This window comes from Lissotriton vulgaris, chromosome 10 (assembly GCF_964263255.1).
Source record: "Lissotriton vulgaris chromosome 10, aLisVul1.2, whole genome shotgun sequence".
NCBI classification, from domain to species: Eukaryota; Metazoa; Chordata; class Amphibia; order Caudata; family Salamandridae; genus Lissotriton; species Lissotriton vulgaris.
This window is the reverse complement of record NC_141698.1, coordinates 927,770,646-927,786,661: the sequence shown is the minus strand read 5'-3', so window position 1 is coordinate 927,786,661 and position 16,016 is coordinate 927,770,646. Positions and strand designations below refer to the sequence as shown.

At 42.9% G+C, this 16,016-nt stretch overlaps 1 protein-coding gene across 4 annotated transcripts in view; it reads right to left on the bottom strand.

Annotated features, from left to right (window-relative positions):
• Positions 1-298: 298 nt before the first annotated feature.
• Positions 299-16,016, bottom strand: part of ICA1 (islet cell autoantigen 1) — a 315,337-nt gene continuing 299,619 nt past the window's right edge. For all 4 annotated transcript variants that reach the window (XM_086941905.1, XM_086941907.1, XM_086941906.1 and 1 more), the window contains one exon: positions 299-1,102. In XM_086941905.1, coding sequence (XP_086798031.1) covers positions 981-1,102 — 122 coding nt within the window. In that variant the 3' untranslated portion in view covers positions 299-980. The remainder of the gene's footprint in view (positions 1,103-16,016) is intronic.

Sequence of the window (16,016 nt, the reverse complement as noted above, 5' to 3'; positions counted from 1 at the left end):
TTGCGATACGCAATTTGGTAGTCGCAAATTGCATGGGCAATTTTTGCGTGTCGGTATTTAGTCGCAAATTTATTTGGGCAATTGCGAGTGGCTTTTGTACATGGCAAACGGCCATTTTAGCATGCCCAAAACATTTTGCTACCGATTTTGCGCATGCTAAATGGTCGTACATTTGGCCCTAAATCACATCATATACTCCATCGTTAAAAAAAAAAAATAATCGAGGAGAAACATGAAACGTTGAGTATCAAACTATGTTCAAACCACATGGTACAATTTAGATATTTGCAGAAAACAATTTGTTAAAATCTTTTATTAAAGACTTACGACAGCGCGTAATGAGAGAAATTAAAAAAATGCTTTTCAGGTGCAACTTGACAGAAGATGATTTTCAATACGAGACGTTTGTCATGAACCTGTAATTTCAGATGAATTATCAGTACAAATTTGGTCTTATTTAGTGCAATTAAAGTTTGCTCACAGATGACACTACTAGGATTGCTAATTTATAGCCACTTCTAAAGACAAATCATTTTACATATAAATCGTAGCATAAACTGTCATGATTTGATTTTCATTTAGAAGCAGTTATTTAAAGGTAAAGGTCAGATACTTAGCTTTCCTCGAAACCGCAAAGTGATGATTGAGGAATTGCAGTACTACAAACAATAAATTCAATATTTTCTTTTCTTTCACGTCATCTGTGACACCACATGAAGAATCGTATTCCAGCATGTATAATGATTTTGTAAGGACTCCAACTTTTCAAATTTTAGCTTCTTCATTTTCCAGTGTAGAGAAGGTCCCCAATTTTATAAGATTGCAGTTAATTAATACATTAATGGCTTAACCCTAGAGGTTTAATGCTATCGCACATACTTCATTTAAGCACACATGCAAATTTGCTGAATTGAAAAAATATACAAAAAAATATGAGGATGCGAGGTGAAGGATCGATTTCTCGTTACGAGATGGGTTACTCAAGCATTCAGCTTTTCATGTTCTCTATCAGTTTTCCCAACAGCGTCAGGGTTGGATAGAGGGTCCAAGTCGGCAAAAAGGTTAAACCATGGTGTCAGGTCCTTTGGATTTTTTGCAGCCTCTGCAAAGAACAAAACAAAGTTGTACGCTTTACCAGTTTGTCTGTAGAATGTTTTGGAAACAATACTGGAGAGCATGAATGTGCTTAAAAAGGTAATAAACATGTTCCAAAGGCAAAACTCCAATATTTTAGATGTGTCACAGATTAATTGATTTATACCAAGGCAAATCTCATTTAATCAGCAGCTATTTTCGCATTATCAACTTGTTGTGATACATAAAAATGCTACTGTAACCTGCTGCCAGAGTAAAAATAAGAAATACCAAGCAATGTATTTAAACATCTGTCACCTGTGCCAAATAAGTCCAGCCAGTGTATGCCTTATTTTCAGGTGCAACTAAAGTTAACAAAAAAGGTTAAAGTATAAGTCCTGGAGCGGAGCCGGAGTAGCAGGAGCACAATGGTAAAAGCATACACTACAGATTTGGACAAAGGGTTATTTCAGCCAGTAGCATGTTTCTGTCTTATGCAGCTAAGACCCACCTGTTCCCAACACAAAACTGGATCTCCACACAAATACATGTATGTTAGTGTAAGAAAGTGGATCATTAATTGTGGTGGATGGGAGTACACCACAAAGAATCTGGCCACAAATGTGTTAAGGCAAAAACTTCGTTTCAATAATTAACATGGGCTCACCCCCTGGTAGCTACGGCACAGAGCAGACCGGTTTAACGTGGAACAATGTTTATTTAGCAGTAACAAAACACTAAAACTGTCAAAACACAAAGGAAATCCCACTACCAATTTACAAAAATTAAGAAAAATGTAATGGGTAAAATGACACCAAAATGACAAAAGCACCAAAATGCAAGATCAATTTATTTAAAAAGAAAAGCGTCAATCAGCTGTCACGACTCGTGGTTGACCAGGAGATAGATGCAATTTCAGGCCAACTGAAATAGTCCAAGAGTTGAATACACTAATCGGGTTTACCTTCCAACAGACGCTTAAATGGAAGTAAAAATCTACCAGTAGGGTAAAGTTGTATGGCTGTATCTGCCGAAATCCTCTCTAAGCTGGATAGCTGATGGATGGGGTCTGGCTGAAGCCATTGGTTTGGGAGGGAGAAGCACCAATTGAGTGAAATTTGAATTTTTGGGTAGATGAAGTTCTTGCTGTAGGCCGATACTTGTGGTGAATTTGCCTAGTCTATATTTCTACCATCAGAATTAATTTTTTATGGAATTCAAACTCCTTCGATTAATGACAGATATAATATTGAATGCTACATTTGCCTGGATCAAATGTCTACTCCTCATCATGTCTAGGTTAGATATGAACACATACAGACATAGGACCAGAATAATGTAGTCTGGATTGACATTATTTTGCCTTATATGTTCATGCGGAAATGTTTGGGATGCATACCTTCATGCACATAATCTATGTCAGACATTCCTAAACGTAAGCTATAAATTCCAATTTCTAATCAGATTTCCAATATAAGGACTGCCATTTGTCAGGAAAGGTCCTTTGCCCAGATTATCTCCTGGGATTCTGCCAGAGACCATCACACCTGCTGCCAGCACACTTCGCAGATGATGCATGTTGCATGAAGACTAAAGCTGATAAAGCTAAGTCCCGGAAGAAGACCGACTGACTGCTACTGTAGTGGGTGTTCACCTTTCTCGGGGAACACGGTCTTCACACTTCCACTGATAAAGACAGTCTTTGCTGTCAAGATATGCAGTGCGTGATTTTCTCCCTAAGAAACTCCAACGGGACGTTGTTCTACCTATCATGCTCTCATAGTATAGTGCATAGACTGAGGCATCAGGGTGTTCGGTTCTAGATAACATTTAATGATATTCTAGCAATGCTAGAAATGTTAATTTTATTCTGGTTATTGATTACTGGTCTTATTGCTGTTTTTATTATCTTCTGTGTAGTTGTTTTCAGATGTACTGAGAAACAAATTGTTCCTGTAGTTATACTTTTAACTTAAAAGTGTTCATTCTTCTTAATACAGTTTGTGCGATACTGTGAATAAGGAAATAAGGTGATTGCTGTTTTCACAGTGCCCCTGATCCCTTTATGGGATTGTTAGTAACCAAAGAGAAATACCTCTATATCAGGTACACATTAAGTAGTGTCCGCAGGGCTACAATAAAAAAAAAGAGTTACTTACCTGTACACTACGTTTCTCCAGTATTATCTTTCATAGATTCACATGCTTGTATCTTCCCCGTCGTCATGGTGGGAGTCTCACGGTAACAGAATGACCACAGCAGTATCATAGAGAACAACTGTATAGAAATCCCATAGGGAATCACATTATTTGGCAAACAGACCTCAATATTGTTTGGTCTAAAACTCAGCCAATCAGCTACCATCCCTGACATCACAAACCCCAGCAGAGCTATCCTACCTCAGATTTTCAGCCCCAAGTGAGAGACAAGGATATATGCAGAGGTAAAATGTTCTACCTGAGAAACGGGGAGGCGGGCGGGCCGCATGTGAATCTATGAAAGATAATACTGGAGAACCATAGTGTACAGGTAAGTAACTAGTTTTTCTCCAGTATTGAATCTTTCATAGATTCACATGCTTATATCAGAGTAGAGAGCAGTACACATACCCATTTGCGTTTCCAGGATAGAACCCTAATATCTCTGGGCTCTGCTCCTAAACATTGGTATATATGAAACCCTGGACGCCATCCAGTATCAATAAACGGTCCCTGCTAGGAATTTATATGGAAAAGAAAGAAAAGGACAAATATAGTGCATAAATAAATATATCTATACTTTGTTAACATAGTTTGAAAAATACCTTATTGAAATAAGTATTGAAGAACTGCTTGTCCCACTGCTGCATCCTCCCTTCCATGCAGTATCTAGACAATAGTGTCTAGTGAAGGTGTGTACGCTTTTCCATGTCGCTGCTCTGCAGATGTCTGGAAATGACACGCCTGCGAACAGAGCCGCTGAAGTCGCCATCTTTCCAGTGGAATGAGAGTGCACTCTGGAGCGTAGAGGTTTTCCAGCTTTCTCGTGATATTTAAGAATGGCGGATGTTATCCATCTTGAGATACTTGATCCGGACGAAACTAGGAGTTTCCTCGGTCTAGAAAAGGCTACAAATAGCTGCTTTGTTTTCCGAAACTACTTTATTCTGTCAATGTAGAACTTCAAACATTGTTTAATGTCCAGAGTGTGTAGGGCTCTCTCCGCTTCTGTAGTAGGATTTCCCAAATATGTAGGCAACACTACAGGTTCATTGAGATGAATGATTGTAGGAACCTTAGGAATTAATTTTGGATTCGTTCTCAGTATTACTTTGTCCTGCCTAAACTGAAGACATGGTTCTGCAATCGAGAAGGCTTGAATCTCGCGGACCCTCCTAGCTGACGTAAGGGCCAACAGCAAAGCTGTCTTCCAAGATATGAACTGCACGTCCGCTTTATGCACTGGTTCAAACGGTGGTTTCATGAGCTGTGTTAGAACCGTATTTAGGTGCCATGGTACCAGAGGATGCTGGATAGGGGGAATCACTCTAAAAAGTCCTTTGAGAAATTCTTTTATCACTCTTTGTGACCAAAGCGATGGTCGATTAGGAACCCTTCTATATCTTGAAATTGCTGCCAAGTGTACCTTTAAGAACGCATGAGAGAGATCTGCTTTGGACAAATGCAAAATATATGGGAGGATTTGTTCCAGAGAGGTAGTGAAAGGATGTAGAGCCCGAGATGCACACCACTGGCAAAATCTCTTCCATTTTGCTGTATATGTCTGGTTTGTTGAGATTGCACGAGATTGAGAAAGTATATCCCAGCATTCTTGAGAGATGTTTAAGGATCGGAATTCATGTTTGTGAGGTTCCAGGTGATAAATTCAGCGATGTCAAATTTGGGTGGAGAATTTGTCTGTTCATGGAGATCAGATCCTGCGATATCGAAAACGGAATTCTGGGGGCTATTGACAATTGAAGAAGCTCCGAGAACCAAGCTTGCCTCGGCCAAGCTGGGGCTATCAGAATTAAAGTGGTATGGTTCTGACCTCATTTTCCGAAGAAGTACTCTTGATATCAGAGGGAATGGAGGAAATGCATATGCGAACATTCCCGTCCAACGCAGATGCAGCGCATTGCCCCATGATCCCGCCTGAGGGAACCTGCTTGCGAAGTGTTTGCATTTTGAGTTGTGCCGATTTGCAAACAGATCCAACGTTGGTGTGCCCCACCGACGAAACACTGTTAGGAGTTGACTTTGAGCTAGCTTCCATACGTGAGAAACACTGGCTGATCTGCTCAGGGTATCGGCTCTTTTGTTGCTTATCCCTGGAATGTGTTGCACTTGAAGAGAAATGTTGTGAAGTAGTAGCCATCTCCAAATCTCCTGTGCCGATAGAAGCTTTGATCTTGAGCCTCCTTGTTTTAAGAGGTAGAACATTGTAGTTGTACTGTCCGTTCTGACCATTACTGTAGAATTGTGCATCCTGGGGAGCAAAACTTGTAAACCCAGGATTACTGCTTTCAGTTCCAACATGTTGATATGCAGTTGAGCTTCTTGTTCAGGCCAATTGATTTGTATTTCGAGGTATTGGAGATGTGCCCCCCAGCCTTGAAGTGAGGCATCTGACATTACGTAACTGGGGCGTTGAAGTTCGAATATCAGGCCTGTTATTAAATGTTTTCTTATCTTCCACCATGACAGGGCTTCTCGAATCAGAGGAGAAATGGTGATCCAATCTTCGAAGGATCCCTGGGATTGTATCCATTGTTTGTCTAGGAGTTCCTGTAAAGGTCTCACGTGCAGTCAGCAATTTGGAAGCAATGGGATACAGGAAGACATCATCCCCAACAAGGACTTGAATACTCTCACTAAGGTGCACTTTTTTGACTGCAGGACTGATGGAAGATTTAAGATTTTCTGAAATCGCTCCTCTGACGGATAGGTTTTTGCTTCCCTTGTGCGAAGCATAGCTCCCAGGAATTGAAGGGATTGCGATGAAACAAGGGACGAATTTTCCAGGTTGATTCGCAGGCCCAGGCAATAAAAGAGATCCATGCAGCATTGCAGGGAGATTTGGACTTCCTTGTAAGACTATCCTTTTATAAGCCAATCGTCCAGATATGGGAATATTTGGTGTCCCTGTAGTCTCAGGTGAGCTACATATGTGCCATGCATTTTGTAAGGACCCTTGGAGCCGATTTTAGTCCAAAGAGCAACACTTTGAATTGGTAGTGGCGCCCTTCAACTACAAAACACAAATATTTTCTGTGATGAACATGAATCAGAATGTGGAAATAAGCATCTAAAAGGTCCAGGGATGCAATGAAATCTCCTTTGCGTAAGAGCAAGAGCATTTCTTGAAGGGATAGAATGCGAAAGGGAATTTTCTTGATGAATTGGTTCAGACCTCTCAGGTCCATTACCTGCCTCCATTTTGATGTTTGTTTTTTCTTTATCAGAAAGAAATGTGAGTAAAAGCCTTTCCCTCGCGGAGGAAACTGAACCTCCTTTATTGCCCCTTTTTCTATCATTGATGAATTACATCCAGTACCCATCTGTCTGTTGTTATTGACAGCCATTGTTGTGAAAAGAGAGAGATAATGGCTGTTGCCGATGTCCGACCAAGTGGCGGGCGCCTTGATGAAGTCACTGTCGTCTATTGGATTGCTGCGCTTTCCCCCCCCTTGCAGCATTCTTTCCCCTGGATTGTTGGTGGTAAGAGGGGTTTGAGGAACGACATTGCTGGTTACTGGAAAGCTGTCGATATCCTTTCTGACTGTAAGGCTGGTACCTGTTTGACTGGTACGAAGACCTTTGGTTGCATTGGCCTCAAGACCCTCTCTTCCGAAAGGACTGGAATCTGCCCTGTTGAAGAGACCCCCACGCTGTGTCTGTGTGCGCCTTGATTCTCTGGAGAGCATCGTCAATATGTTTACCAAAGAGATTCTCTCCATCTAAAGGCATGTCTACAATTTTTGTTTCCTGTACCAGCAGCGGGAGCTCAAATCTTTTTGACGCTTTTTCCATAATGTCATGGAATACTCCAATGTCCCTCAGAGGAGAGTTTGCTGGTGAAGGAGATAGAGTTGTAGGCAAAATATACTCATTCCATTCAACACCCACGGAGTATCTTGAAAAAGTTCTCCTTTTGGCTGGTCTTCTCCATCACTCTCTGTGAAATCATCCCGTATTGTGACGATTGGAGGAGATTGCAATTTTTGCACTTTAGGTGTAGGTTGAACTACCGGCACTTGGGTAGGAGTGTCTGAAGTATTTGCAGCAGGAGCATTAGCTTCGGGAAAACGAGGATAATAGTCGTTGATCATGAGAAGTAAGTCAGTCACCGGAGAGATGGGCATTGGGATGGATTCTTCCCTCTCCTCAGTATGCGGTTCTTCTTCCTCCTCAGTCATATGATTCTTGGAATGAATCATATCTCTTAGATTCGGCTACTGGATGATCTTTGAAGGAGTAAACCTCAAACCTCCTGACACTCTTCCTCATCAGTCTCCTGACTCTTAAGCTGCAGTGGAGAGGGGCTGTAAGCCACACCTGTAGATCCTTCATCATCTGATTCCTGTAGATCTAGCAGATTTGATGGAGGAAGGGGAGACATTTTTGTCCACGCCATATAATCGGTGGATTTCCTGACAGTCGACGAGCCAGTCAACGGTTGAAAAGATCTTATAGAGATTAAAGTCTGCGACTTCGGTGATTTAAAAGCCGTAGTTGACGGAGCTCCCGTTGGCGATGCTCCCGTCGTCGAGATTCGAATGGTCGTTAACGAAGTAGTTGACAGAACTGACGTCGACTAGGTCGTCGTCGCTGGGATCGTCGATGAGGATGATGCTCTTCCCGTCAACGGAGTCGTCGTCGAACCTTTAGTCGGTGGCGTAGTCTTGGTTACTGCCGTCGACGCTGCTGTCGTTGTTGAGATTGTCGTCGTCGATGTCTTCACAAAAACCAGCGCCGGGGACGCCACAGTTTTCGTCGATGGAGCTGAAGACACTACCCTTAACACTGAGGTTTTCTTCAGAGGAGTTTGAGGGAGAGAATACGAAGATGTTTCTTTTCCCTTCGTTTTTTGCTTTTTATGATCCACTGATTCCTCTGAAGCAGAAGACATTCTCTTTTTTAAAGACTGGCTAGTGGATTCCTCCTCTGAGTCCGAAACTGAGGTGGCCTTCTGAAGCCACAACAGAAGACGTGCCTCTCTATCCCTCAAAGTTTTTGCTGAAAAGGTCCTGAAAAGGTCCTGCAGTGTTTGCAGTCCTAAGCCACATGGTTGGGATGAAGACAATATAAACAGTCTTTGTGAGGATCCTCAGAATAAAACCTGGCGTTTCCACAAGATCTGCAGGGCCTGAAAAGCCTCTTTTTAGAGCGTTCAGCCATGTTTAGATACTAGACGAATGCAAAAACAACAGTTGATGGACAGAATGCAGAACAATGTCATACATTTACCCCAGTACAGAGATGTGGGCCTAAATCCATCGTTTTTTTGCACTCCACACCACCAAAACAAGCATTCTCAGTACACTCAATCTTAAACACTGCAGCAAATAAATCTCCCTGCAACCTCACGTTCCCCAGCTTTTTTAATAAAGAGACCTCACCTTATCCTTGACTCCAACGGGCATTAATTGCCACCTCATTGCTCCTGCTGAGCTTTAGTTATTCCAAAACAACGCAATCAGACACTTTAAAAACACATACCTGTCTGAATGTATGGAACTCTAGGGCAATTAAAACACCCATTCATCTGTAAATGGTATCTCAGTCCACCCACAAGGGAAGGAGTGTAATTTTAGCTAATCTACTTTTCCTAATGATTCAGCACCTCGCACCATCCAGTTTCTCACCCCATCCTAAATTGAGAAGCAACTTTTTTTTTGTTTTGAATATTTTTAGTAGATTTTCTGTTAGCAAGGCAACAATCAGTAGGATACTCCAAAGATAGCTTATATAGTCATCACTCAACATGAGGCTCTGTGTCTGAGCTGTTGAGTGCCACTTCCTAAGTCGATTCCATAGTGTCATAGCCAGTGCCCCCATATTTAGTGAATTCCCTCAGGCACCCTCTGGTCTTATATGTGACTTTTTTGGCGGCCATGTAGAGATCCATCCCAGCTTTCCATTCTTACACCATTGGGGGAGGGGGATGGGGACTGGATACATCCCAGTGCTTAGCTATGTCTTGCTTAGCCACCACTAGGCCTAAATTACTAAACCTAAGTTTTGCCCTGGGAAGAGCTACTTTTGTGGGGGTGCCAGCAAGATAGGTTTAAGATTCATCTGTATGGTTTCGCCCAGTATCAGATTGCGTTCATCCACAATATCGGTCCAGTACCGTTGGATGCTAGGGCATTCCCATATCGCATGTATGTATTTCCCATGCTCCACCCCACAGCGAAGGCAACTAGTTGAATCAGTTCAACTGAAGCTATGCAAATGGGCCCCATCATAATAGATCCTATGAAGGAGTTTAAATTGGAACATTCGAAGTTGTACTTCAATTGAGACTTCCCTAAGGCAGCATCCCAGTCCAAGTCATCGAATTCTCCCACATCGCTTTCCCAGGGTTGTCTTAAGTTTCGTCAGAAATTTCGGGCCATTATTAGTGATCATTCTATGGGTCCATGACACGGTTTTTTCTGGACTCTCCCCCATGAGCAGACTACCTTCTAGAGGTGCGTACTCTGGTATATTTTCAAGGTCTAATTTCCCGGTCATCCTAGCATGGTGGAGTAGTAGGTATTTGTAGAGCAGTGTCTTACTAAAGTGATTTTCTCCCTCAAGTGAGCTGAAAGTAATTAGGTCACCACCTTCTATAATGTCTCCAGTTTTAGAGATGCCCATGGTATCCCTGGCCTCAAAACCCCGCAGTTTCCTGAATTCCTTCAGACGTGTTCCTTCACATCTTTCTGCCCCCTTCCAGGCTTCTATTACTACCGGTGTTGCTGGTATCAGCTTCTTTACTCCTGTACCACCATAAAGATAATGCATGTAAGAATGGGCTTGGAATGGAGTCTGTTCAGCGGCGCATTTTTTATGATCTTCGGCATATGTCCCCATTCAATAATCACTATTAAAGGCACCACCCAGTAATATTCCTTTATGTCAGGAAGTGCTATTCATTCAATTATACCGATTCCTTTGTAGGTTTTGCAACGCAACCTTCAGGTGTCTTCTGTTTCCAAGGAACAGCCTGACCTCTCCTTCAATTTTAGCAAATATTTCTATTTCTTCCAGGATTTTATGATGGATATTTTGAGGTGGGTAGAGGAGTTTAGGCACTGTTATTTTAAACATTGCTGTCTTGCCCAAGATAGTCAGTGGCAGTGACCTCCATCTCTCTACATCTTCATGGAACTTTCAGGATTCTACAGACGTTAAGTTCTAAGCTGTCATTTCTGTTTATGGTCACATATATACCGAGGTAAAACCCCCTACTGTCCACCGGCAAGATATCCTGGGGGACAAATTGTCAAGCCGCTGGATAAAAGCTAGACTTATCTCAATTGATCTTGGAGCCTGCGTGTGCCCCGTTTTATCAACTATGTGGAAGAGCATAGAGAGAGTTCGCAAGGGCTTCTTTACATACAACAAAATGTTATCAGGGTATAGGGATATTCGTTTGTTTCCAGAGTCTTCTTTCTTTACCCGGAAGCCTGCAAGGTAAGGGTGGGCACATATAATATATGCAAGTGGTTCCGACACTAGGGCAAATAATAGCGGGGACAGAAGACATCCCTGGCGGGTGACCCTCTCGATAGGGAATTCTGATGATAGTTCACCATTTGCCCGCACGAGGCAACTGGACCTATGTATAGCAGGGCAATCCAAGATCGAAATTTAGGGCCAAACCCATATTTCACTAGGACCTGTCCACTTTGGCCAGTGGACTGTATCAAATGCCTTCTTTGAATCTAAAGACAATAGCATATGTGGTCCTCCCTATTTTGGATAGTCTCAAGCCAACGGCGGAGGTCGAACTGTGTCGACCTCTTGGGATAAAGCGGAACTGGTCATATTGAATTAGGGTGGTAATAACCTTCAAGAGTTTTGTGGCAGGATGGAGGCTAGAATATTTGTCTCAATATTTGTTGGGGAACATTAGGGAACATCGAGTGGTAGGAGCTGCATTCGGTCTTGGGCTTTCCAGGGCTTTCCAGGTTTATGTGTAAACACTATTTTGGCGTTTCGGAAGACATGTGAAAGGGCCCCCTTTTTTTGTGCCTCGTTTGAGAAGGGGAAACATCGGTTACATTGCGGTCTTTAGGCCGCAATACATTTACAACACGGGTATTACAACGCAAGTCATTACAATGACTTGCGCTGGATGGCGATCTAACCTAAGGTCTAGTGTGATTTACTATTCCAACACCTTCCCTACTGTACGTAGACTGGAGTCTGAATAGTAAATCAACATGTGCCCTCCAGCACAATTCGTTGTAATGACTTGCGTAGTAATGCCTGCGTTGTAAAGGTATTGCGGTGTAAACACCGCGATGTAACGTCGTATATTCATTGAGAAGGTGTAGACTCAGAAGCCTAGCATTTTTCTTAAAAAATAGCTGCGGTAATACCATTAGGGCCTGGGGTCTTTCCGGGTTTCAGGTTTTCTATAGTTGTCTGCACTTCCTCAGGTGTGATATCATCTTCTATCACCTGGCAGTCCTCCAGCATAAGGGAAGGCATGGGTATCTCCTCCAGGTAGCTGTCTACATGTGAGACATCAACCAATTGACGAGACCTGTAAAAGGCTGAAAAGTATTTGGCAAACTCCTGTGTGATTTACCCTGCTGTGACATAGGTTTCTCCTTTTTCTCCAGTTATGGCATCTACTCATCGTGCCTCCACCTCTTGTCTTCTCAACCATGCCAGTACCCTACCAGTTTTATCACCAGTGTCATATAGATGTCTTTGTGTAGCTAGGATAGAGACTTTAGCCTCCTGATGTTCCAAAGCCTGATATTCTCTGGGGAGTGCTGCTATAGTGCGTAGTACCGAGGGGTCTGTTGATGGGCCCTGCTGTCCCTCTAGTTGCAATAATATTTCCTGCTCAATCACGTCCCTGGATACCCCTCCCTTTTTATGTGCGAATGTGCTACTAGGGTCTACCCAGGTGTTTTCCACCCTAAATGGTCAGGTTTTCTTAATGGGTAACGCTACACCTCAGGATCCTGACATAAGCAGAAGAGTGAAGCAATGCCATTATCTCCGCCTGGTCTCCTTCGGACTCGTAGAACAAGTTACTTACCTTCGGTAATAATATATCTGTAAAAAACAGAGGTAAGTTATATATTCCTTACCTTAGAATTACCCCCAGGCGTCAGACTGGATCCGGAGAATTTGTGTCAGCAGTACCCCTGCTCGTCGAAAGGTGGCGTCGGAAGACTCCGCTTTCGTCGTTGGCGTTGTGGTCACCGGGATGACGACACATTAGCTACTTCGCGCACTGATGTCAGATCTTTATTTTCCCATGCCAGCAAGCGCAGATATGGAGAGAGCGGTACCGCCAGTCACATTTTGACTGACCTTTTCTCGACTATGTCGACATTGTTTTTTAAGTCCATCGACTCCTGGCGCATGAGGGATGCCCGGCTTCAAGGCTTGCGGTTCCTGTAGCAGACCGATGTCTGTGACTGATCTGCACCGCGTGTGCCTCTTCTGCTTGGAGCGCGACCATGAACCCAAGTCGTGCTCTGACTGCTGACCATGTATCCGAAGTCTTTGTAGGAGCGGTCCCAAAAGCTTTGAGGCCCGGCAGTTGACTCTGCGCCGTTCCAGGTCCTGATCACGTAGGAGTTTGAAGGACCAGTCACGGAGCCATCATCACTCTTCATCCAAGTGTTCTCACTCAGGGTCAGATAGTGCTGACCTAAACAACTTCCCGTCTATCTCTAACATCCGCACTCTAACCAAACTCCTAAAAAAATGCGTCCAACACAACTCTGTGCTAACACCGAGAATATCCAACTCCTGGACAAACATCAGTCTGGCTTTCGGAGTGGGCACAGCACTGAATCTGCTCTCACTCACGTTATGGATGACATTTCAAAAATGCTTGACCAAAGTGAATCTTGCCTCCTAATCCTCCTTGACCTTTCCTCTGAATTCGACACTGTCAATCATGACATCCTCCTATTCATTTTGGAGAACGGGATGGGCCTTTATGGGCGGGTGTTGCAATGGTTCTCGTTCTTCCTCCACCACAGATCCCAGAGAGTCAAGGCAAACCACTCCTTTTCCCAGCCCTCTCCAGTATCCATGGGGGTCCCCCAAGGGTCCGCCCTATCTCCCATTCTCTTCAACTTGTTTGTGGAACCATTAGCTAATGCACTAATTTCTACAAACATTTTCTTCCATATGTATGTGGATGATACGCAACTCTATTTAACGAATACTCAAAACTGGTTAACCGAGAACCACCTCCTGCTCAACACCTCCAAAACAAAATTCCTTCTCACTTCTCCTCCGAATCACATCTCCAAGTTAAACCTTTGGATGAAGCACCTCACAGCCTTCAACTGCTTCCCCTTTATTATTGACTCAGCCAAATCTCTTGGAATCACCCTGGACAAGCATCTTAACATGAAGAATCATATTAGCAATGTGTCCAAGGGAGTTAATCAACTGATGAGGATACTCCGGAATCTCAAACCATTCCTTCCACAAGCTGACTTCAAGCAGGTGGTCCAAGCGCTTGTTTTGCTGAGGCTAGATTATGGCAGTGTTACGCTCTGTGGCCTCCCTAAATATACCTATGCCCCAATAAGGGGCCAAGGTATACGGGTTACGGGTACCAAAATATATGCGCACATATCCCTAGTCCTTAAATCCCTAAATTAGTTGCCCTACGAAGCAAGAATACAGCTAAATATTGCCTGCCTGTCTCACAAAGCCCTCCATTTCAAAACCCCCAGTAATCTAGCGCAAAAGCTAGAATTATCCGGAGGTGATAGATTTCAAGTAGTGCTAACTCTTTCCTCCTGAAACCACAGATCTTTCGCAACAAGAGAACGTGTCACCAAGCTTTCTCCAGCTCTGCTCCGAAGATCTGGAACTCTCTCCCACCAGAAGAACGCAGAATCTCCTCCATGGTTGCTTTCAAATTGGAAGCTAAAATACATCTTATGAACAAGATCTTACCTTAAATGGGCTTAGATCTTCTGCTCCATGGTATTGGAGTTACCTTTAAGACCGGCGCTGGGTGCTATTCTTCTTTAACTTATCAATTTCTCCCTTTCTAGTACGATATGTACCAGTTCAGTCTTATTCTCGGTTGACTCCTTTTGTTTGTAACTGTTCTGTTTGGTATTCTTATTTGATGCTGGTACTGCATTTATTACCTTTCCTTCCCTCCAATTGTAAAGCGCTCCGATATCCTTTGGAATCATGTTCACGCTATATAAAACTTGATATATAAATAAATAGGTTTTAAAATTCTAAACACTAACAGAATTAAAAAATATATATATGGTTTGTTTTGATCAGGTCATGTGATACTGAGATAACATCCCCTTTGAGCTTTAACAAGAAGCCCGACAGCTAAACTCTTATTGAAGCTCGTTAATATTTTCTTATGCTTGGTATGATGGTATAACCTTTCTGTTATATTTAATATCTGCGGGTGGATGCTTTATTTTACTGTTTTTTCCTATTGTCTTGACTTACGTTATTCAGTCTGCTTGCTAGACCCTCAACCCGGTTCTTGAGCAAACAGGCCCTATTGCTGGGTGCTTTCCTTTTTTACGTTGATACCACCGGTATTGTCTTAGCAAGGTGCAGAAACTTAAACATAACCTCCGAGATGCATCACCTACAGTCAGTTTATATCGGCCATGCCCCCACTATGGGGGCTCTCTTTCAAAGCATAGTTTTGCATTCTGATGGCAGTACGTCCTCCAAAACAAGAAGCACTTTTAGAATCTTTGAGAGAATTCAGACTATACCTACAATCACAATACGGTTTATCAAATAATCTTTATTATGGTCCTTTGAGAACTGTGTTTCCCCATAAACTGTATGGGGCTCACCTCTTTAATGCTATACTCTGCAGAAGACTCTTTAAATAAAAAAGCCATGGTTTAGAGAATGGCGATTAGGGAGATTTCCCCAACCACATGCCTATCACCTATTTCCTAGTTTTTCAATATTTATGCCTACTAAGCACCGCTTTATGCTCCTTCTGCTGGGTTCACCTACATGAGCTGCGGTGCTGACCCTTGTAGGTGGCCAACTTCACCTTAACATGAAACCACTACTTGCAAAGTGATATAGGATTCTACCCTCGAAGAGGAAAGAAGGGAGGGCATGGAGCTGGTCCTGTAAACCATCATATTAGTCTGGAAGGAGTGTGGTGTGCTTTTTATGACACCGAGTGCTATAAGAATTGGACACACAACTATTCAGGTTAGTTTTGTGGCGCTGCCCGTAATCCCACTTACTGTGACAGGTCAGTAAGGCCTCCTCTGTTGAAAATCTATTTAATTTGACTCAGACTACTGCTAACCCTAACAGGAGGCAAAACAGACCTCCTGGTTTACTGGTGGAGAATGGGAATTTCTTGGTAGCCTTCATCTTCAGTCAGATCTAAGGTGTTTAAATTGAAACAGAACACAAGTTTGAAGCTTGCGTTGTCTATGAGGTTGCATGGAACACACAGGGGTGGTTAATAACCTCATTATTGCTAGCACCTATCAACACATTTACATTATGTGGTCTTTCCCGAGTGCAGCTGATCTATTGGATCTAGTGCTAAGTAGAAGAGGATCCATGGGTGAAATATGCCCATCACAGCCTCAACATTGTCAGCCCTCAAACCCTAGCAATACGTATAGGAATAGCCAATACATACCGCCAAGCACATCCATCTTGCTATACCCTCCCTCAAATACATAGTCTATACCTTTTGCTCTACCACAGTTCCAAACAATGAAAAACACCTCCCCG